A 22,747-nucleotide genomic window follows, 5' to 3' on the forward strand; every position below is an offset into this window, starting at 1 on the left:
AAAGCTATGGGATACTAAATCAATTTAAGAGTCATTTGTATTTCTAAGTACTAACATTGAACAATCTAAAACAAGAAAATAAACATCAAAACACTTATAATAACATCAAAAAAGAATAAAATACCTAGGAAAAAACTTAACCAAGGAAGCAAAGACATGTTTTCTGAAAACACTGCAGAAAAAAAAAGTTTTAAAAATCACATGCAAAAATTGAAAGATATACCATGTTCATAAATTTGAATACAATATTGTTAAAATTTTCAGATTGCCCAAAGTGATATATAGATTCAATGCAAACCATATCAAAACTCCAATGATATTTTTAAATAGAAACGGAAAATAATATAAAAATTCATATGGAACTACAAAGGATCCAAATAGCTAAAACAATCTTAAATTTAAAAAGTGAAGCTATAGGCTCACATGTTCTGATACAGGATACAGGATGCTTGGGGCTGGTGCACTGGGATGGCCCAGAGAGATGATATGGGGAGGGTGGTGGGAGGGGGGTTCAGGGTTGGGAACTCATGTATACCTGCAGTGGATTCATGTCAATGTATGGCAAAACCAATACAGTATTGTAAAGTAAAAAAAATAAAATTAAAAACATAATAAATTAAAAAATAATAAATAAAAGCATATACTCATATATAAAAAATAAAATATATTAGATAACTCTAGCAATCAAAACACTATGGTACTAGTATAAATATAGAAACATCAACCAATGGACCAGATAGAGGATCCAGATGTAAACCAACAAATATATAGTCAACTGATCTTCAAAAAGTGTGTCAAGAATACACAATGAGGAAAGGAAGTTTCTTCAACAAATGGTGTTGGAAAAACAAGATACATATAAGAGATTTAAATTTGATCTTTAATTTGTACTATACATAAAGATTGACTCAAAATAGATTAAATATTTAAACATAAGACCCAGACTATAGATCTCCAGAAGAAAACTTAGGGGTAAAACTTCTTGACATTGGTTCCAACAATAATTTGTTGTATATGACATCAAAAGTACAAGCAATGAAAATAAAAATAGACAAGTGGGATATACCACAGTAAAAACTTCTATAAAACAAGAAAACAGAGTTAAAAGGCAACCTATGGAATAGAAGGAAATATTTGCAAACCATATATCTGATATCCAAAATTTACAAAGCACTTCAGTCAGTCAGTCAGTTCAGTCGCTCAGTCGTGTCCGACTCTTTGCGAACCTATGAATCACAGAACGCCAGGCCTCTCTGTCCATAACAAACCCCCGGAGTTCACTCAGACTCACTTCCATGGAGTCACTGATACCATCCTGCCATCTCATCCTCTGTCATCCCCTTCTCCTCCTGCCCCCAATCCCTCCCAGCATCAGAGTCTTTTCCAATGAGTCAACTCTTCGCAAGTGGTGGCCAAAGTACTGAAGTTTCAGCTTTAGCATCATTCCTTCCAAAGAAATCCCAGGGCTGATCTCCTTCAGAATGGACTAGTTGGATCTCCTTGCAGTCCAAGGGTCTCTCAAGAATCTTCTCCAACACAACAGTTCAAAAACATCAATTCTTCGGCACTCAGCCTTGTTCACAGTCCAACTCTCACATCCATACATGACCACAGGAAAAACCATAGCCTTGACCAGAAAAACATCTATTTCTGCTTTACTGACTATGCCAAAGCCTTTGACTGTGTGGATCACAATAAACTGTGGAAAATTCTGAAAGAGATGGGGATACCTGACCACCTGATCTGCCTCTTGAGAAACCTGTATGCAGGTCAGGAAGCAACAGTTACAACTGGACATGGAACAACAGACTGATTCCAAATAGGAAAAGGAGTACGTCAAGGCTGTATATTGTCACCCTGCTTATTTAACTTCTCTGCAGAGTACAGCATGAGAAACGCTGGACTGGAAGAAACACAAGCTGGAATCAAGATTGCCGGGAGAAATATCAATAACCTTAGATATGCAGATGACACCATCCTTATGGCAGAAAGTGAAGAGGAACTAAAAAGCCTCTTGGTGAAAGTGAAAGAGGAGAGTGAAAAAGTTGGCTTAAAGCTCAACATTCAGAAAACGAAGACCATGGCGTCTGGTCCCATCACTTCATGGGAAATAGATGGGGAAACAGTGGAAACGGTGTCAGACTTTATTTTTCTGGGCTCCAAAATCACTGCAGATTGTGATTGCAGACATGATATTAAAAGACGCTTACTCCTTGGAAGAAAAGTTATGACCAACCTAGATAGTATATTCAAAAACAGAGACATTACTTTGCCGACTAAGTTCCGTCTAGTCAAGACAAATAAATTAATGCAGTTCAATATCTAAAAAACAATAATTTAAAAATGGGCAAAGGACTTGGATAGACATTTCTGTAAAAAAGACAAACTAATAGCCTACAGCTATGTGCCGAATACCACTCATCATCAGAAAACTGCAAATTCAAACCACAAGGTCTATTCATAGCTATAGGTTGGCCATTACCAATATCTATATCTCTTCATATATGGAGAAATTGGAGAACTTGGGTACTGATGTGAGAATGCAAAGTAGTGTAGCCACAATAGAATACAGTGTAGAAGTTCTTCACTCTTGAAGAACCTAAAAATAAAACTACCATGTGACCCAGAAATTACATGGTCATTTATTAAAAAAATTGAAATCAGGATACCAAAGAGGTACTTGCATTCTCAAGTTCATTACAACACTATGCATGATATCCAAGAAGTAGAAACAATCTATACATACATTGAAGGATGAATGAATGAAGAAAATGAGATAGATATATATATATATAGATAGATATATATATATATAAAATATAAATCAACTTTTAAAAACAAGAAAATTATGTTATAAGCTATACCATGATTGAACCTTGAGGATATTACGCTGTGATGCAAGCAAATTATAGAAGACCAAATAGTATTAAGATATGATTCCACTTATATGGTATTTTCTAAAGTAGTCAAATTCAGAGTAGCAAAAAGTAGGATTTCAGGAGTTAGGGGGACAGGAAAATTAGGAGTTATTTTTCAATGGATATAGCATTTCATTCAAGTAAGATAAAAAGTTCTAGAGAATTCTGTCTAAGATATACACTCCAAAACTGATAAGAGGATATACTTCATATTACACGTTGCTTGCCACAGTAAAAGCTTTCCAGGTGGCTCAGTGGTGAAGGAAATGGCAACCCACTCCAGTACTCTTGCCTGGAGAATCCCATGGAGGGAGGAGCCTGGTAGGCTACAGTCCATGGCGTCGCAAAGAGTCGGACACGACTGAGCGACTTTACTTACTTACTTACAGTGGTAAAGAATCTGCCTGCCAATGTAGGAGACACAGGTTCAATCTCAGGAAGCTTCCTGGAGAAGGAAATGATACACCATTCCAGGATTCTTGCCTGGAAAATTCCTTAGACACAGGAGCCTGGAGGGCATGGCATTGTAAAGAGTCAGACACAACTTAGCAAGTGAACACACACACACACACCACAATAAAAAGGGTAATTGCTACTATTGAATTCATTACAAGATTTTATCCCACAGATGTTATGTGTCAAAAAAGTGTGAGCTTGATAGTGGGAGCTGCGGGGGGAGAAATCTGATCAATATAATTGGGCACAAAAGCCCAAATGCAGCAGATAAGAACAAATGTGAAAAAAAAAATTAAGCACAAGTATGAATGCTGTTTTAGCATGGAACTTAGCACAAAAGAAAAGAGAAGAAATGATAAAATATCATAAAATACTCTACAAATAGGCACTGCATTATTCTGTAGTAGGAAGGAAAGGTAAAATATGGACATGGAAGTAAAAAAGAAAATATCTAAAAATCTATTTTGTTAACTAAGTTCTTGTTGATAATATGACCCAAATTATGGGAATTTTAGTTGTTTTTCAAGTATAATTGACTAAATGGACATTAAATGCTAAGATGTGAAAAATAGAAGATATTCGGAAACTGTCAAAGACTGAATTTATGGAATTTTTCAATACTAGTTTCAAAGACCAGATTGCCATAAACACGTACTAAACTATTTAGACTAAGTTTTGCTTTCACATATTCTCATAGCAAAGTGTGCTTACCCTGATCGTAGCACTTATTCTATACTAAATAAAATAATCTATATTCCCTTGCTAATCTCATTTTGTAGTTTGTCATGGAAACAGGCAAAGATATGTTCTTTTAATAATTTTATGCTGAAAGCATTACATAAATGATGAATAGATGAACAGATATTGGAGAGAGCTCATCAAAGGGGTGGGGCTTCATGTGTACTATAAAGAGCAGCAAGGACTTATGACTTTATGAGAGCAATGAATAAGAAAAGTTGTTTAATTTAGGAATGTAAAAGTATATGAATGGCAATATGGATTACCGATAAATAATCAGAAACCTAAGCAACTGTATCCTAAAAGAGAAGTAAGAAAAGGTAAAGTAGCCATTGAAACATACGTGAAGGATACAACAAGGCAATTTACAAAAGTTGAATAATAAATGAATTAAAAACATAAGATATTTGATTCCAATACTTCTCAGAAAAATGCAAAAATAAAATAGAAAATATGCTTTGGCCTTGCAAAATTTGCCATGTGAAAAAAAATCTAGTATCACTGAAATCAGGGTTGGAAGTAGGAAAAACTTAATAATCTTGTGATAGCAGCAAAATTTTTTACCTTCTTGAAGATAGTTTGGCTATCCTCTAAGTTTAAAATTTAGTACTCTCATTTTTGGAATTTTATCTGCAGGATATATCACATAACCACACAAGGATATATGTTCAAAGTTGTTTTTTATACACATGAAACCACAAAGAATGAAGCCATCAAAAGAAGATGTATTAAACAAATTATAGTACATACATACCATATGCCAGTTAACTATGTAGTCATTAAAAAAGGAATGTATTAGACATATACATGTGGATCCAGAAAAATATCAGTGATATTTTACAAAGTTAAAAAACCCAGGAAAAATATGCTTTAGTATGACTATTTATAAAAAAATATATCTAATACATAGAAATACACAAGTATCTACATGAGCCAAGAAATGACCTGAAAAGATTAGCTAATAACATTGACTAACTTGTTTTGCTTTGAAAAACTATTTACTTCTAACCTTCTGTGTGGGGAAATTATCAACCTTCTGTTAGAAAAATGTACTTTATGATTAATACTGTGATGTTTAATCAAACATATATTAAAAATGAAAATAAAATGAACACAGATAAGAAACTTAAAAATAAGTGTAACTCCTAATTTGCCTAGAGAAAAAAAAAAAAAGTAAAGCAATTGAAATGCATGAATCAGCAGGCCCTTGAAGAAGTAGTGGACAAAGCTGAGCATGTTATTTTAGGACATATGTCCTTTTTCTAAAACCATCAGGAATACGGGGCTTGAGACTATATAAAACAGCCCATAGATCAGATTGCAGCTGAAGAGATTCATGCCTGCATTTAGTTATGAAGTTCAAATTGGAAGCTGTTCAGGCAGAAAACTAATAGAAATGGGTGATAGCTAATTAACCTAAGGCTTCAAAGTAATTGCTCTGCAAGAAGCAATTTTAAAAGGGGATTTTCTCTTTTATTTTTATTTTTGAAAATCATAAAATGCTCTACATGACTCTGGCAAGTGAGTAAAAATATAAGTATACAAACAAATACTGATTTTTTTGAACACTTTTGCCTCATCTGACTTCTTGGCAAATTTTAGAAAAAGCAAAAGAATCACAAGACCTATGCCACATATCACATACTGAATAACCCATGCTCTCAACTTTGTTGTATATAAAGATAATCAGAGTATATTACTGAAGTCAAAGTGGCTAGGAGGATAGGGTTATACTGATTAATCCAGTCCTGAGCCATTCACTTCACCACTAGCCAATTGAGTCAGCTACTCCAAAGCATATAGCTATTTAGTGGAGAAGTGACTCCACTAGCAAAAGCATATGGAATGAATGGACAACAACCCAAATTAGCCTCCATGTGCCATTATATACAACTCTGGCTTCCCATCTTTGATGAATGGTTCCTTATACTTTTAAAAAATAGTTGTACCTTTATTATATGCACTCATTCCTTCTGAGAGAGAGGCATCCCTAATGTCCTGCATCTCTACATCCAGTTCCAAATACAGATACTTGTGTAGTATGGCATTCTCTCACCTCAAATTAGCTGGACATCTCTCACAGCTTCATGGTACCTAAACTTCACGTAGGATGCATGGGTGTGGAAATGAAATCTGGGAATTCTGATGAGAAATGATGAGAAATTCTCATCAGAATTTCTGAAACTGAGGCAGGAAAGACAGGACCAGGACCAGGAGGAATGGCATCTAAAACAGAAACTTCTTAGCATCTGAGCAAGAAACTCTGACCATAAAAATGGAGGAGCACTTGCAGATAAAAATGTAGCTGATGATCCTATAGGACCTTCCACATGTGGCACTTGGAGGGGAAGATTTAAGGGAAAATGACTCTTAGATTACATGTATAGTGGTTATAGGAGACAAATGTACAAGACCAGAAGCCAATGCAACCTTGTGCAATCCAGGCAACATCTCAACCATCCCCTCAACGAGTATTCCACCCCTAATCAAAAAGACCCTCCATCCATTCAAAGGGCTAAAATAAGATAAAAAGGGGAATCAAGAATCCTGTAGTGTACTCCTCTGTGGCAAGGATGCCTGTGGCTCTTCCTTTTGTAGTGTGTAACTTTTGCTTTAACCTTAATAAGCCACTTATTTGTTTTCTTTACTCCTCAGCCACAAAGTGGGGTGTTTGTGTGTTTGTTTGTGTTTATTTTTTCCCTGGTGTTTTGTGTTCCTTGTCCAAATTCTTTTGGACAAGTTAAACAAGAAACTGGACCTTTGATAAGATTTTCTGGTATCAAAACCATGGCTGCCTGGCTCTAGATCCAAGCTTTAATTTCATGTAGACTAGTCTAGGGGCTTCCCTGTTAACTCAGCTCATAAAGAATCTGCCTGCAATGCAGGAAAACCAGATTGGGAAGATTCCCTTGAAAAGGGATAGGCTACCCACTCCAGTATTAGGATTACCTGGTGGCTCAGAAGGTAAAGAATCCACTGCAATGTGGGAGGCCTGGGTTTGATCCCTGGGTTGGGAATATCCCCTGGATGAGGCCATGGCAACCCACTCCAGTATTCTTGCCTGGAGAATCCCTATGGACAGAGGAGCCTGGCAGGCTGCAGACCATGGGGTCTCAAAGAGTCAGACACGACTGAGCAACTCTCCACAGACTAGTCTAGATAAATGCTGGGGACCATATTTTCTGATAAATCTTTGATCTTTTCATTACCCAATATGACTACAGAATATCATATATTCATAAAAAATTCTTTAAGAAGCATGCTATATTTTCTAGGTATTTGCAACAGTTATGCTCTCGCTAATTTAAACTTCCCATAGAAACAGTAAGGAAGTTCTTAAGATGGCAGCAGTAAGTTGTTCAGGATTCAGTTTTTCTCACCAACCTTCCGTGTCATTCCGATACGGTTAGTTGCGGATTGTGCTCTAGCCAAAAGATCAATTATATAGTTTTTTTTGTTGTTGTTGTTGTTATTGTTCTTTTTTTTTTTTTTTTTAGGTCTGAGCCACTTATCTCTCTGCTAGAATCAGAGTGGGACAGATTTTTCTAAGGTGCATTGTTTACATGCTGGAGATTTGCATAAAAAATGTTAGCACGATTTACTAAGACAAACTGCAGTTAATATTTCAAGACCCAAAATGCATACTAACATCATTAAATTTAAATAGTTGTGTATGAGTGTCCACAATTTGATTGGAACTACTTCTAGGATTGTGCTTGCATGTTGGATCATGTAATGGATAATGAATCAGTAGTATGGAGGATTTTATTTCATCAGCTGGTTTGTAACTAAGCACAAGTTGTACGATAAATACCATGTCTTCTAGTATTTTGCTATTGGTGGTTTACTATTTAAAAAATAGATAATTTACCTAATTCTTAAATTGTTATTTACAAAATTATTGTAGCATGGGTCTTAAAAAAAAAAGGCTTTTTTTTTTCAAAATAATATGCTTCTAGATTGTTCTTGTTTCTATTAATAATATTAATGTCTATTTATTTGTCTTTTATTACAGGATTTATTTATACATGTGGTGGAACTTTAAAAGGACTGAATGGCACTATAGAAAGCCCTGGTTTTCCGTATGGATATCCAAATGGTGCAAACTGTACGTGGGTAATAATAGCAGAAGAACGAAATAGAATACAAATTGTTTTTCAGTCATTTGCTCTGGAAGAAGAATATGACTACTTATCCTTATATGATGGACATCCTCATCCTACAAACTTTAGGACAAGGTTAGTGTATTTTGAATGGAAAAATGGACGGAAATATTTAATGGGTAAAAGAAGTTTATTTTACAAAAGATGCTTAACATTTGTTGTGAAATTCAATTATTACTCATTTGGAAATATATCAATTAGCTCCATAGTCTGACTTCATAACACTAATAAATTATCTCTCCAAAAAGTGAATTTAAATTGAATTGTACCCCTTCAGAGTGGTTAAAGATACTTTGATTTTTAAGATTCTTGCCTCATGGTTTCATTCTTTATGGGCATGACTTTTAGTAAAGTGAAAGCATGTAATGCATCTTTCAGTGGTATGTGACCAATTTTAATATACAATAATATGCAAAATATTCAAAATCAATGTTTATAACATAATACATTAATTTTAAATAATGTGTATAGTTTATAAACTTTAAATATCTGAAAAGTAGACCCTCTTATATCACCAACTGGGACATTCATGATACTGTCCACACAAACCGAATTATTTAAGTTAGTTAATAAAACAGATATGAAAACTAACTGGTACCCTGACTATTTATAAGTGTTTCTTCAGTATTTCATTTTAGGATATCTAGGCATAATTTATGCTGTTTGTCAAGAATTCTTTTTAAACATAAACCAATTATAATTCAAATGAAGAAATTTAAAATTTAAGATATTACATGTTTCATGTAGTCCTAGATTTTTGCCAATGTGTACATATTTTCCTTAACTGTAGTGTACTGTCTTTATTGTATTCAAAATATTCTAAGCAGATAATTTATAAGAATTAGAAACCCTTACATACTTGACTATGCTTGAGTTATGATTCTATGATTCTGTTACTTTTTCTAATAACTGATACTGTGTGTTTGCCTTTCTGATCTACAGGAATAAGATTATCAACACTAAGTTTTTATACATTCATTTGTCTTCCATATTTTTTGCATTGATTTTTCACATCTTAAATAAAAATTTAGTTGAGTTCAGTTCAGTTCAGTCGCTCAATCATGTCCGATTCTTTGTGACACCATGAATCACAGCATGCCAGGCCTCCCTGTCCATCACCAACTCTTGGAGTTCACTCAAACTCACGTCTATCAAGTCAGCTATACCATCCAGCCATCTCATCCTCTGTCGTCCCCTTTTCTTCCTGCCCCCAATCCCACCCAGCATCAGAGTCTTTTCCAATGAGTCAACTTTTCACATGAGGTGACCAAAGTACTGGAGTTTCAGCTTTAGCATCATTCCTTCCAAAGAATACCCAAGGCTGATCTCCATTAGAATGGACTGGTTGGATCTCCTTGCAGTCCAAGGGACTCTCAAGAGTCTTCTCCAACACCACAGTTCAAAAGCATCAATTCTTTGGTGCTCAGCTTTCTTCACAGTCCAACTCTCACATCCATACATGACCACAGGAAAAACCATAGCCTTGACCAGACGGACCTTTGTTGGCAAAGTAATGTCTCTGCTTTTCAATATTCTATCTAGGTTGGTCATAACATATATTATCTTCACTTTTACTAAAAGAACACATCATATATAGGGAAGATATTGGACCAGGAGATAAGGCTTGCATATTAGTGCTAGCTTTGTTGTTCACTGGCTGTTTGAGCAATCCACAGCAGCTATTCCTGTTTAAAATGGAAGGAGGTAATAATAATTAAAATCTGTCCATCTCTCTATATTCTTCTGAATATCTCATGAGATAATGTATATGAAACTTCTTCATAAATATATAATCTTTTTAGTACACATTTCAACTGTTTTCAGTCAGAATGACAGTTTAAAATGTCTGGAGTGTTTCTAAACACATTTGTACAAAGAAAATATCACTAGATTGATTACAGATTAAATTCTATTTTTCTTTCTTTCTTTTCTTTTTTTGCTCTACAGTTATTTACTGAAGATTTCTAACTTAATTTCTTATTTCCTTTTACACTGTTAAATTCATAATATCTATTTATTTCAAAGATATACAGTATGGCATACACATCAACAGTGCTATTTCATTGTCATTGCCAATATCATTAAAAGTTCCATATCTTTTATTAATGATGCAGTCAAGATAGTGTGTGTGTGCCTGCCTGCACTAGTGGCAGTGTGTGGGTGTTTGCTTTCACTTAGTGAGGCCATGAAAGAAAATGGAAGATACTTCTTAGACTATCAAGTCAGCTAAATTAATGTAAATTAATTGTAAATAAAACTAGAAGCACAAAGGTATTTCCTTTACATTAGTAATGTATGCTATTATCATTGTATAAATATGGAAAAAATAAAAGTCTCCAAATGTTATCTAATAGTTTTAATGACTCCACTGAGAATACTGTTTGTACAAGTATCTATCCTCTCTAGATACACTCAAAAATGAGAAAGAAACATTTTTATTTTATCCCCATCCTTTTTTTAAGCAACTGTCACCTCTGGGAAGTTAAATGATGGCAAGATGGGGAAAATAAAATTATTGTTCTCCTTCTTTCCTAATCTGTAAATTGGGAATAACAACATTAAATTTACAGAGTTTTTATGAGGAATACAGCGTAATGAAGGTTCAATAAAACAAATCTTAAGCATTTATTAAGTGATTTCCCTGTACCTGACACTATATTTTATAATTGTTACATTTAATTTCTCCCCTGTTTAAATAATGTGAAAACACTCCTATCATCATTTTACAATTTGGAAATTGGACTTATATTACTTGCCCAAGGTTAACACTGTTAAAAGTAACCAGAGGCAGGATCATCACTGCAATGCAGATTTGTCTGAGTTCTGAGATTAAGCTTATAAATAAATAAATAATTGTAAAACAAATTATATATAAGTATGTAGTATATATATATATGGTTTCTTTATTAACTAAAGCCTATTTTTTCTTAGCAATATTAGGTAAAATTTAATGAATGAGATAAATTAAAAACAATAAAAAAAACAACTGAATAGTAGAACATATGGAGAAGGAAATGGCAACCCACTCCAGTGTTCTTGCCTGGAGAATCCCAGGGATGGTGGAGCCTGGTGGGCTGTCATCTCTGGGGTCGCACAGAGTTGGACACGACTGAAGCGACTTAGCAGCAGCAGCAGTAGAACATATAAAGATATAAACAGAAAGATAAATTATAAGTTTATTCTTCGTATGAATTTATGAACTCAATTCTAGTACATTCTCTATAGCATTTTGGTTATTGTCGGTATATAATATATCTGTTGGTCTTTATGCTTAAAGAAATACTGTTGCTAATATTAGAGAACTAGGGGAAATCAGTATGTATCCCACAGCTCCTTCCAGACTGTGTTTGTACACAGTCTGCTGTTTGCTTAGAAGCCTAATCTGCTCCTGGCAGTTTGATTCATTTTTGTGTCTGTTCTTTGACTCACTGTTTTCTTGATTTTTCTTTCTCTCACATCCTCACTTAATACATGTCCTTATGGAATGCCTGCTGCTTTCTTACAGAAATTGATACTTATACATTGTTACTTTCCATGCACTCCAAAGACTTTTGATAAACAGCTTTCTATACTTGCTTTGTAAGAACACAGAAAAGATGATCTGTAGGTCTTATCATTCTTGCTTGTATAAAAGATATATTCAGTTTTGTAATCACAATTTCATTTTTTAAAACTATTTTCTAAACTCCAATTATTGATGATTCTGCTGTTTTTATCTCATTGTTTTAATTTTTTAAATAAAAATTGATATTGCTGGCTGAATTTGATACTTAAATAGCAATGTGCCATTGGAAAATTCCTTTATATCTTTAGCTTAAAACAAATTTGGTCTAGATGTGAAAAGAACAATTGTAAGCTTTGTTTACTTTTTATTTTAATACTGTATTTTCTCAATAAGAAAGTCATGTGCTGTTGCTTAGTCACTCAGTCATGTCTGACTCTTTGTGACCCCATGGACTGTGGCCCACCAGGCTCCTCTGTCTATGCGGGTTCTCCAGGCAAGAAAACTGGAGTGGTATCTCATTGTAGTTTTGATTTACATTTCTCTAATAATGAGTGACATTGAGCATCTTTTCATGTCTTGTTAGCCATCTGTATGTCTTCTTTTGAGAAATGTCTCTTTAGGTTTTTTGTCTACTTTTTGAGTGGGTTGTTTGCTTTTCTGGTATTGAGTTATATGAGCTGTTTGTATATTTTGGAAATTAATTCTTTATCAGTTGTTTCCTTTGCTATTATTTTCTCCCATTCTGAGGGTTGTCTTTTCACCTTGTTTGTAGTTTCCTTTTGCTGTGCAAAAGTTTTTAACTTTAACTAGGTCCCACTTATTTATTTTTGTTTTTATTTCCATTACTCTAGGAGATGGGTCATAGAAGATCTTGCTTTGATTTATGTCATCGAGTATTCTGCCTTTTTTTTTCCTCTAAGAGTTTAATAGTTTCTGGTCTTACATTTAGGTCTTTAATCCATTTTGAATTTATCTTTGTGTATGGCATTAGGTAGTGTTTTAATTTAATAATTCTTTTGTATGTAGATGTCTAGTTTTCCCAGCACCACTTACTGAAGAGGCTATCTTTGCCCCATTGTATAATCTTGTCTCCTTTATCAAAAATAAGGTACCCGTAGGTGTGTGGATTTATATCTGGGTTCTCTATCTTGTTCCATTGGTCTATGTTTCTGTTTTTATGCCATACTATTTTGATGACTGTAGCTTTGTAATTTAGTCTGAAGTCAGAAAGTTTGATTCCTCCAACTCCATTCTTCCTTCCCAAGACTGTTTTGGCTATCTGGGGTCTTGTGTTTCCATATGAATTGTGAACATTTTTGTTCTAGTTCTGTGAAAAATATCATTGGTTTTTTGATAGGGATTGCATTCATCTGTTTACATAGTCTTTGATTTCTTTTATCAGTGTCTTATAGTTTTCTGTGTAGTGATCAATGGAAACTTGCTGTAAGATTAGGGAACTCAAACAGGGGCTCTGTGACAGGCTGAAGGGTCAGATGGGGAGAGAGATGGGTGGGAGGTCCAGGAGGGAGGGGATGTGGGTGTACCTATGGCTGATTCTTATTGATGTATGATAGAAAACCACAAAATTCTGTAAAGCAATTATCCTTCAATTAAAGTATTTAAAAACCAGTTAAAAAAATAATAATACTGGAGTGGGTGGCCATGCCCTCCTCCAGGGGAATCTTCCCAACCCAGGGATCAAACCCAGGTCTCTCACATTGCAGGTGCATTCTTTACCATCTGAGCCACCAGGGAAGCCCAAGAAAGTTATAGCAAGAGGTAAAAAGAAAAAAAAAACACTCAATCTCATGAAATAGAGACAGATATGTTTGTACATATAGGACCATACTATGTATATTATGTTCACATTTAATCTCCTTGCAATAATATATACATAAATTCACATGTGACTAGAATTTTTATAAGCATTGAGTTTAGTGGCTGTTCATCTTATTATATGCATGATCATTTAATTATTCTATTATAAAATATTTTGTTTTTTGCCTTTCATAATTAATTCAGATATAAGCATTAGGATTAATTCAGACAACAAGCTCACATCATGATCCCTAGATGAAAAGAATTCTGGAAAAAGAACATTTCATTCTAACCTCAATCATGAAAAGTGGCAAAGAGAAAGCTCAGAATCAGTCACATGACAGAACATGCCATAGCATCAAAGTATTTCATTCACATATTTTACTATTAATTCCAGTTTTAAGAATGCTTACTTCTCTAAATAAATTATTTGTTTGTAATTGAAAGAATAAGTATGTAATTTAAGAAGAAAAAGTTTATGTTGTGGCCACTACTACACACCATGACCATCACATGAGGATACCTATCTCCAGTTTTTTTAATGACAGCTTTAGAAATTATTTATACTTCAGATATTTATTTGTAAATTTATTTTAAAATTTTCATGGAAGATATGTTTCTATTCTTTCACTGTGAGCCTATGTATGTCCTTAAAACTAAATGAGAAAAATTCAAAGCATATTATAATGTAAATAATAATGAAAGTAGTAATGTGTTGATATAAATTCAATGAGTATCATACAGAATCTAAATGATAAAAAATTGTATTCTAGTGCTGAAGGGCATAAAGGTGGAAAATGAAGATCCACACTATATTCAATGTTAAAATGACTAAATTTTATAAAGCTCTCATTCTTTGGAATCAAAATACAGAATTATCAAAAACTCCTAAAGTATTTTTGGTTATTTGGAAAAACGATATAGTACTTGCTCAAACTATCACATAGAAATTACAAGGTAAATATTTAAGTATAAGAAAAAAGCTTAAGCTGCAAAATTAGAATGCACAATAAAAAGTAATAATTAGAATGTAGTATTGGCTGATATAAGAGTAGAAGATATTTGGAACAAATTTTATATGAATTCAGAGAAATAGAAGATTATATCACAGAATACTAATATAAATATGAGAAATATTTCCTATCATTATAATACATAACAAAAATTTTAAAGAAATAGATAAGATATGGTTCCACGAATAAAAACATTTTCTGTGATCAAAATATACTCCAAATGAAATAAATATTTAAAGAATTATCAGTTCAGTTCAGGTCAGTTCAGTCTCTCAGTCGTGTCCGACTCTTTGTGACACCATGAATTGCAGCACACCGGGCCTCCCTGTCCATCACCAACTCCCAGAGTTCACTCAGATTCATGTCCATCGAGTCAGTGATGCCATCCAGCCATCTCATCCTCTGTCGTCCCCTTCTCCTCCTGCCCCCAATCCCTCCCAGCATCAGAGTCTTTTCCAATGAGTCAACTCTTCTCTTGAGGTGGCCAAAGTACTGGAGTTTCAGCTTCAGCATCATTCCTTCCAAAGAAATCCCAGGGCTGATCTCCTTCAGAATGGACTGGTTGGATCTCCTTGCAGTCCAAGGGACTCTCAAGAGTCTTCTCCAACACCACAGTTCAAAAGCATTAATTTTTCGGCACTCAGTCTTCTTCACAGTCCAACTCTCACATCCATACATGACTGGGAAAACCATAGCCTTGACTAGACAGACCTTAGTCGGCAAAGTAATGTCTCTGCTTTTGAATATGCCATCTAGGTTGGTCATAACTTTTCTTCCAAGGAGTAAGCGTCTTTTAATTTCATGGCTGCAGCCACCATCTGCAGTGATTTTGGAGCCCAAAAAAATAAAGTCTGACAGAAGAAATAGAAATTTGACATTATACATACACACACACACACACACACATATATATATATGTATGTATATATATATAAATAAATATGAGACACAACATTTTGATGTGCTTAATAGAAAAATGTTTTTGGAAATTAATATGAAATTTATAATATATATAGAAATATACAAAATATGAACAGTGAGTTCATAAAGAAAAAGTTAAAAAGCTAATATACAGTAAAAAATATAAGAATAAATATTTCTAGTGATTTCAAAAAATAAATGAAAGAAACTATGTAAAAATTTTCGAACAGAAAATTGTCTAAGACCTGGAAAACTGCAAACACTCTCAGTGAAGATATCCTGGTATTTTCATGCCTGACTAATGGGAATATAAGTGTGTGTATGATTTCTGAAAGATAGCAAATTATCAAAAGTATTTACTCTTAAACTTTATAAATGGCTGTCTCTCAAGTTATATACAGATTTTCTTTGCTGTATTCTTTAAAGTAGCAAAATCATGAATGTTTAAATATAGAGGTTAATTAATAAGCAAAGGAGTAAATGTAGCAATTAGAAAACAAGTCTTATAAGAATAATTATGGATGGGGAGCTTCCAGATGGCACCAGTGGTAAAGAATTCACCTGCCTTTGCAGGAGACATAACAGACATGGATTTGATCCCTAGGTCAGGAGGAGGACAAGGCAACTCGCTCCTATATTCTTGCCTGGAGAATCCCAAGGACAGAGGAGACTGGCGGGCTATAGTCCATAGGGTCACAAAGAGTCAGACATGACTGAAGTGACTTAGCAAACACAAAGGTTCATGACATATTACCAGTTAGAATAAAAAATAGATTTCAAAACAGTAGATATAATAATGTAATGAGATAGCTTGCACATGTTGTATCTGTGTGTCTTTGTGTATTTGTGAACCGAAGGATTTATTACAAAATGGTAACTATGGTCATCTCATGGTAATGGAGTTAAGAGGATTTTTTCTTTTTATGCTAGCCCTTGATTTCTAAGACATTTTACTTTTAATATCTACTGACATTAGAAAAAACATCTTCTGGTTTGTTTATATCTCATCTGAATTTCAAGAATATTTCCCACTGTATATCACTTAATGATTTAGTTTGAATTTTAAACTGGAAGAGATGAATATTAATGTAAAAATGGAACATTAACTAATTTCATGCTCAATAAGTTAGACTTTCAAATGAATCAGAATCATAAAATGAAACTTCATATTTGAACTTTTCAAATTTACAATCTGTTATCATACTAAAATAATAATGAAAAAACAATTGTGAAGAAAAAAGTACTTTTTAAAGTTAAAAATTATACAGTAAATAATTGTATGTATATCAAAATTAATCTTTTTCTAAACAGTTCTTTTATTGTCCAGATAATAGCCCTATATCGAGAAGCAAACTGAAAATGTACATATATATAGCATATATATATATGTGTGTGTGTGTGTGTGTGTGTGTGTGTGTATGTGTGTACATCTTGTTCTTGATGTCGACTAAAGGAGAAAACATTGAATATTTTGAGTTGTTTAAATTAATAAATGCTATTAAAGGTCAGACTTTAAAATTGAGGTACACATCCTCCACAGCTCAAGATCTTCAGTGGTAAAATTAAGTAAAATGTGACAAAATATACTCATTAACCCACACTCTTAAGAATATATAAACATTTTCATAACCCCAGAAAATTCTATAGTCTTCCTTTCTAGGCAACGTATATCTTCACAAGCAACTACTCTACTAATTTGTTTCATCAAGAATTACTTTTGCCCTTTCTAAATATTCATATAAATTAAATGTTACAATATGTATTGCTTTCTTTTTTGATCTTTTTCACTCAGCATGATGTTTTTGAGATTCATCCACATTGTTTATGCCAACAGCTTGTTCCATCTTATTGTTGAGCAACATTTTACGAATTGTTCATTGTCTGTGTAAAGATACAATGAACATTCATACATAAGTTTTTATATGGATCCATTTTCATTTGTCTTAGGTAAATATCTAATAAGGAAATTGTAGAGTTACTGGATTAATATATTTTTAACTTCATTTTAAACACTCGTAATCAGCTTTCCAAAGTCATTGACCTATTTTTACTACACCATGAACATATGGAAGTTCTGATTGTTCCACATCTTCAACAACATTTGAGATCAGTCTTAACAGTGTTTTTATTTTTCATCTCTGTTATAACTAATGAATCTTTTCTTATGTGTTTACTGATCATTTATTGATATATCTTATAAAAAGTTTCATATTTTTAACTAGGTGCTTCCTTTGTCTTTATAATTGTAATCTGTATACTTACACAATCTTTATACCATTTTTTACAAATATATACATTACAAATGTTTTCTTTCAACCTATGATTGCCTTTTCATTTTCTTTCACTTTCTTTAGCTGAAATTTTAAATTTTGACAAAGTTCAATTTAAATAATCTTTATATGTTTTAGTCCTTTCTAAGTAGTCTGACAAATATTTGCTTATCCAAAGATGGAAAGAAATTCTTCTGCAATTTTTCTGAAGCTTCAAAATTATAGACTTGGTATTTAGGTCAATGATCAATCTTAACGAATTCAAAAGCATGGAGAAGTCTAGGTTCATTTCTAGTCTATGTGGCTATTATACTGAACAAGAATGAACATGGCTTATGTTTCAAAGAATCTTCAAAATGACAACCAAATAAATCATGTGTTCCATCTGGCTGCTTCTGAGTACAGTTAAGATTAAGCATATTTTAAGTAGTTTTTAAAACATGACTGCTTGATTAAATAGATTTTGCTAGAGAAATTCCTGTCACATTTTTCTCCCTATCTATATGATAAGGAGAGATACCTCTTTACTTTTTTACTACTTAGTGTGATTATCTATAATCAATTTATCCTTTTGTACATAGACACAAGATACATTTCATTCTTGTTGTTAAATTCTCTGAACTTCATTTATCTCCTTCCTGTTATTGAATATCAAAGATTCACCCAGCATTTTTTCTCAGTATACTGAGGGATAGTTACAAAAGATTTAATACTTTGTCACTATTTATTGTTTATGTTATAGATTTGCTGGGTTCCTGACATAACCATAGAATTCACAAGCCTAAAGGACATAATCAAGGAATAGTAATTAGAATGAATAAACAAAAATCTATAGCTAGAATTCCTACTTGTGTAATTGGTAGACTTCCTCCTTCCTAAAATGCTGTCAGTGTCCCCATAAATGTTCTTGAGCAGTCAGTATAGTTCTCTTTTTACATGAGTAATCTTTTCTCTTTTCTTTTTCTTCTCTTCTTTGCTTCTTGAATTTCTCATATAACCTTTTAATATTCATGTTAATATCTCTTCATCCTAATTGCTGCTCCTCTCAGTGCAAGACAGTGATCTGTCTCCTTTCTTGTAGGTATACTGTTGAGGGAGAAAACAATTTTCCCACAAAAATTTTCAGAAAGTGGCTAAATGACTTGCTAGACCATAAAAACAAATGGCCATAGAGTATACTCTATGGCAGTGTGCTACACTGATTTAACTGTACTCCTAAGTCCCTGTCTCCACAAACATTTGAATGAGAGTAGTGCAACCCAGGAGAAGGCAATGGCACCCCACTCCAGTGCTATTGCCTGGAAAATCCCATGGACAGAGGAGCCTGGTAGGCTGCAGTCCATGGGGTCCATAAGAGTCAGACAGGATTGAGCGACTTCACTTTCACTTTTCACTTTCATGCATTGGAGAAGGAAATGCCAACCCACTCCAGTGTTCTTGCCTGGAGAATCCCAGGGATGGTGGAGCCTGATGGGCTGCCGTCTATGGGGTCGCACAGAGTCGGACACAACTAAAGTGACTTAGCAGCAGCAGCAACCATACAACCCAATCCAATTTATTGTCTCTGAAGATTTCCACCTTCAGAGTTAGAACCAGTCCTTGTATACTGATTATCTCTCTTGTATAATACAATGTCTATGAAATGCAGATACTTTACTGCCTGACTTACTGGAATAGAGTACGTGTTTGTGTGTGTGTGTGAATGTGGTAATTACATGTGTGATATTAACAACTGTATACTCAATAAATAAAGAGAAATAATAACACATTTTCCTCATTTATCTATTATATTAATGAGATCCAAATGACATGTATTTTGCTTACTGTTAATCCAGCTATGATCTTAGTAATTGTGTGGTATAGAAAATACAGATTACATAAAACACAGAAATGGAGGATAGAAATGGGTTTTTCTATGAACGAGCTTGAAACAGTTGTTATGTGTGGCTAGTATTCTCCTCCCCCAAATTTTAATTTACTTAAGATATATTGCATTGCCATAGGGCATACAAGTAATTTTTTAAAATGGCAATTAAAATTTTGATGCACCGTAGGCAGTTAATGATTCTTCTCCTTAGATATCATTCTTTAGTTTGGAACATTCAAATTAATGATTAGAGAGATCTCAAGGACAGACAGGGTTTCTAGAACTTTTTGTTAACATAAAAGACTCTTTCAAATCTGAGTAAGGCAAGGATTCACGAGTATACACAATCATTTGTTGTTTATACTAGGCACATTGCCAAAAAGAATTAAGGTGGCTTTTATTAAAGAAACAGACTAAATTAAACCATTAAAACATGGATTAAAACAAAAAAGATGCCACCATCAAGTTTAACTATGTTCATTGGATTATATTTATTCAATCTTTTATAACAAATCTATAAAATGTTTACCTCCATTAGCCTGTTTTCAGTAAAACAGCACTGATATGTCATTAACTAACGGTATTTCTTATGCAAGTATCTCATTCTTCACAAACATTCATTTTTCATCTCTAAATGGCATATCAAAAGTCCTGTTTCTCTCCCAGATAGCAACTCAATGATATAATAAATTAAATTTGTTATAACTAAAATTTTCATTTAGCAATGCAAAATCTTGAATAAAAATTTTAGATTAGGCATCCAGATTAACTCTTTTTTAATTACTTAAGATTTTTAATATATGTATTAAATATTTTTAATATATGTAATATATGGGTATTACAAATTAACATTTTCTGAATATGCTGGTTATATCAGGCTATTTATATGCAACTGTTATAACATTATTTCAGATATTCTTCCTAGTACTTCTATTATACAGATGAGGAAAAGTTCAGAAATACCAATAACATTAACAAGATAAAAAATTAGGTTTCCAAGAGATTTTGAATATAAATGGGTTAAAGCATAGCTCATTGGTTACATTTATTTTTATTTTTCAATTATACCATTTTTGAATGATGAATTAGAAGATTTACTTTAAATTAGACAACTATAGAATCAGGTAAGTTTACTAACCATTTATTTTATTATTTTTTTATTAAATCTAAATTAAAAGGTCAAGAGCATTAAAGGGTATAAGGAAAGGACCCATATTTGTATCAGGATCCGCTTTTTAAAAAATTACCCTTTTGCTATTATGACATAACATACATCCAAAGCAAATTTGTGTCATAAAATGATTGTATCAAAGACAACTAATCTTTCATAGATGTTTAAATTTGATGCTCTTAATATATCTAGAAGACATTGAGCCTTCATAGAAAAATGATTGTTTATCAAATAAAAAAATATATAATTAAGTGCATGGTTATCACTTTTTAGAAGACATTTTTATTCTATCTATACATGGTACTTTTCTAAAAAATCACTACTTAACTATATATAAATTCAAAAGTGGTATTTAACAAATCTTTAACTTACATTGATTTATAAATATTATAATAGTAATTTGGGCCACAGTTTGGAAAGAAAAAGGAACTTGATTTAAAGGATTCAAGAAATATAATTATTTTCTAAATAATCTTCCTCACTAAATGCAGATTTAAAGCCACTAATATTAGAAAATGTCAGTGACCATAAATTTGTACAAATGCATATATGAAATGTAAGGACTTTTCAAAAATCAATGGCAAGATCTGATAATAAAATCTTATCTTCAAATTCCATATGTTAAAAATAAATAGTGTACATATATTATATTTCTTTAAAAATTTGCTTCTTTGAGGTATTTACAATTCAAAAATAAACTTTCAGGGGATTGCCATGTATGTTACACTTCTCTTGGTAGGTAGAAGGGCTAAAATATGCATAGAATATGAAACCTTGCCATGAAAGCTACCAATATGTTTGCAATATATTTTCTTCACCTACATGAACCAATCAGAGCAACCTCATTTCATTCATTTTTAAATAATAATTTATAGTTACAAAAATCAAATATTTTGGGGGTGAGATGTGATCATTGGAAAAGCCTCAAATGAAAAGAAAATTAATATTAATCAACCCATTGCCACACTATATCTATTGTTATACTTATACTGTTTGATGTGTCAATTTGAATTTCCATATGAATTTCCTATATTCATTGTATGCTTTTTAAAAATATATTTACATATACAAATATATAACTCTAAAACATACAGATTATGAAGCATTATATTAGCATGAACACCAATAAGCCTACAACTTGACAAAGACCATCAGAATATTTCTTTATTTCTTATCCATCCCTGGTCTTATTCTGATTTCTTGCCAGGAACAAGCATTTCCATATCATGCCCATTATTTTCTCAAATTTTTACAGAAAAATGATTTAATTATGCATGCATATATCCCTAAACAACAGAAAGTTTAATTTTTCTTATTTGCAAGTTTTGTAAAATATATATCATACTATTATAGCTTTCTGAGACTCATTTTTTGACTCCATATAATGTTTCTAAGAGTCATCCATGTTTTGGTCTCTTGCTTTAGTTTATCCATTTTCACTCATCTTTATTCAATCTTATGCATATATTACACTTCACTTAGGAATATGATGCACTATGTTGGTTTGTTTTCTCAAAGATAGTTTATATTGCCTTCAGTTTTGCTATTACAAATAATACAACTATGACAAACTTGTATATATTTTCTAGTACAGAGTGTGAGAAATCCTCTCAGATCCCAGAGAAGAAGGGCCAGTTCAGTGCATACAGAAGACACAATTGTTTAAATTTACTCACATTCCCATAATGCAAATTGCTTTCCCAAGTGTCCATGCTACTCTGCAATATCACTAATATATAATGATAAATTATAATTGACAACATCTTCATATTAGAATATGTCAACATGGAATAGTTGACATGTCAACAATATGAAATAGTCAACATGATATTTTTCAAGGATTTTAATTTTTGATAATTTATTGGGTATAAAATGTTGTCTCATGGCTTGAATTTGTGTTTTTCTGA

The 22,747-nt window shown here is 32.8% G+C and overlaps 1 protein-coding gene across 2 annotated transcripts in view; it reads left to right on the forward strand.

Moving 5' to 3' along the window:
* Nucleotides 1-22,747, forward strand: part of CSMD3 (CUB and Sushi multiple domains 3) — a 1,392,034-nt gene that overhangs the window by 160,438 nt on the left and 1,208,849 nt on the right. For both annotated transcript variants that reach the window (XM_060393469.1, XM_027973090.3), the window contains exon 2: nucleotides 8,128-8,350. In XM_060393469.1, coding sequence (XP_060249452.1) covers nucleotides 8,128-8,350 — 223 coding nt within the window. The remainder of the gene's footprint in view (nucleotides 1-8,127; nucleotides 8,351-22,747) is intronic.

Source organism: Ovis aries, chromosome 9, assembly GCF_016772045.2.
Source record: "Ovis aries strain OAR_USU_Benz2616 breed Rambouillet chromosome 9, ARS-UI_Ramb_v3.0, whole genome shotgun sequence".
Classification (NCBI taxonomy): Eukaryota; Metazoa; Chordata; class Mammalia; order Artiodactyla; family Bovidae; genus Ovis; species Ovis aries.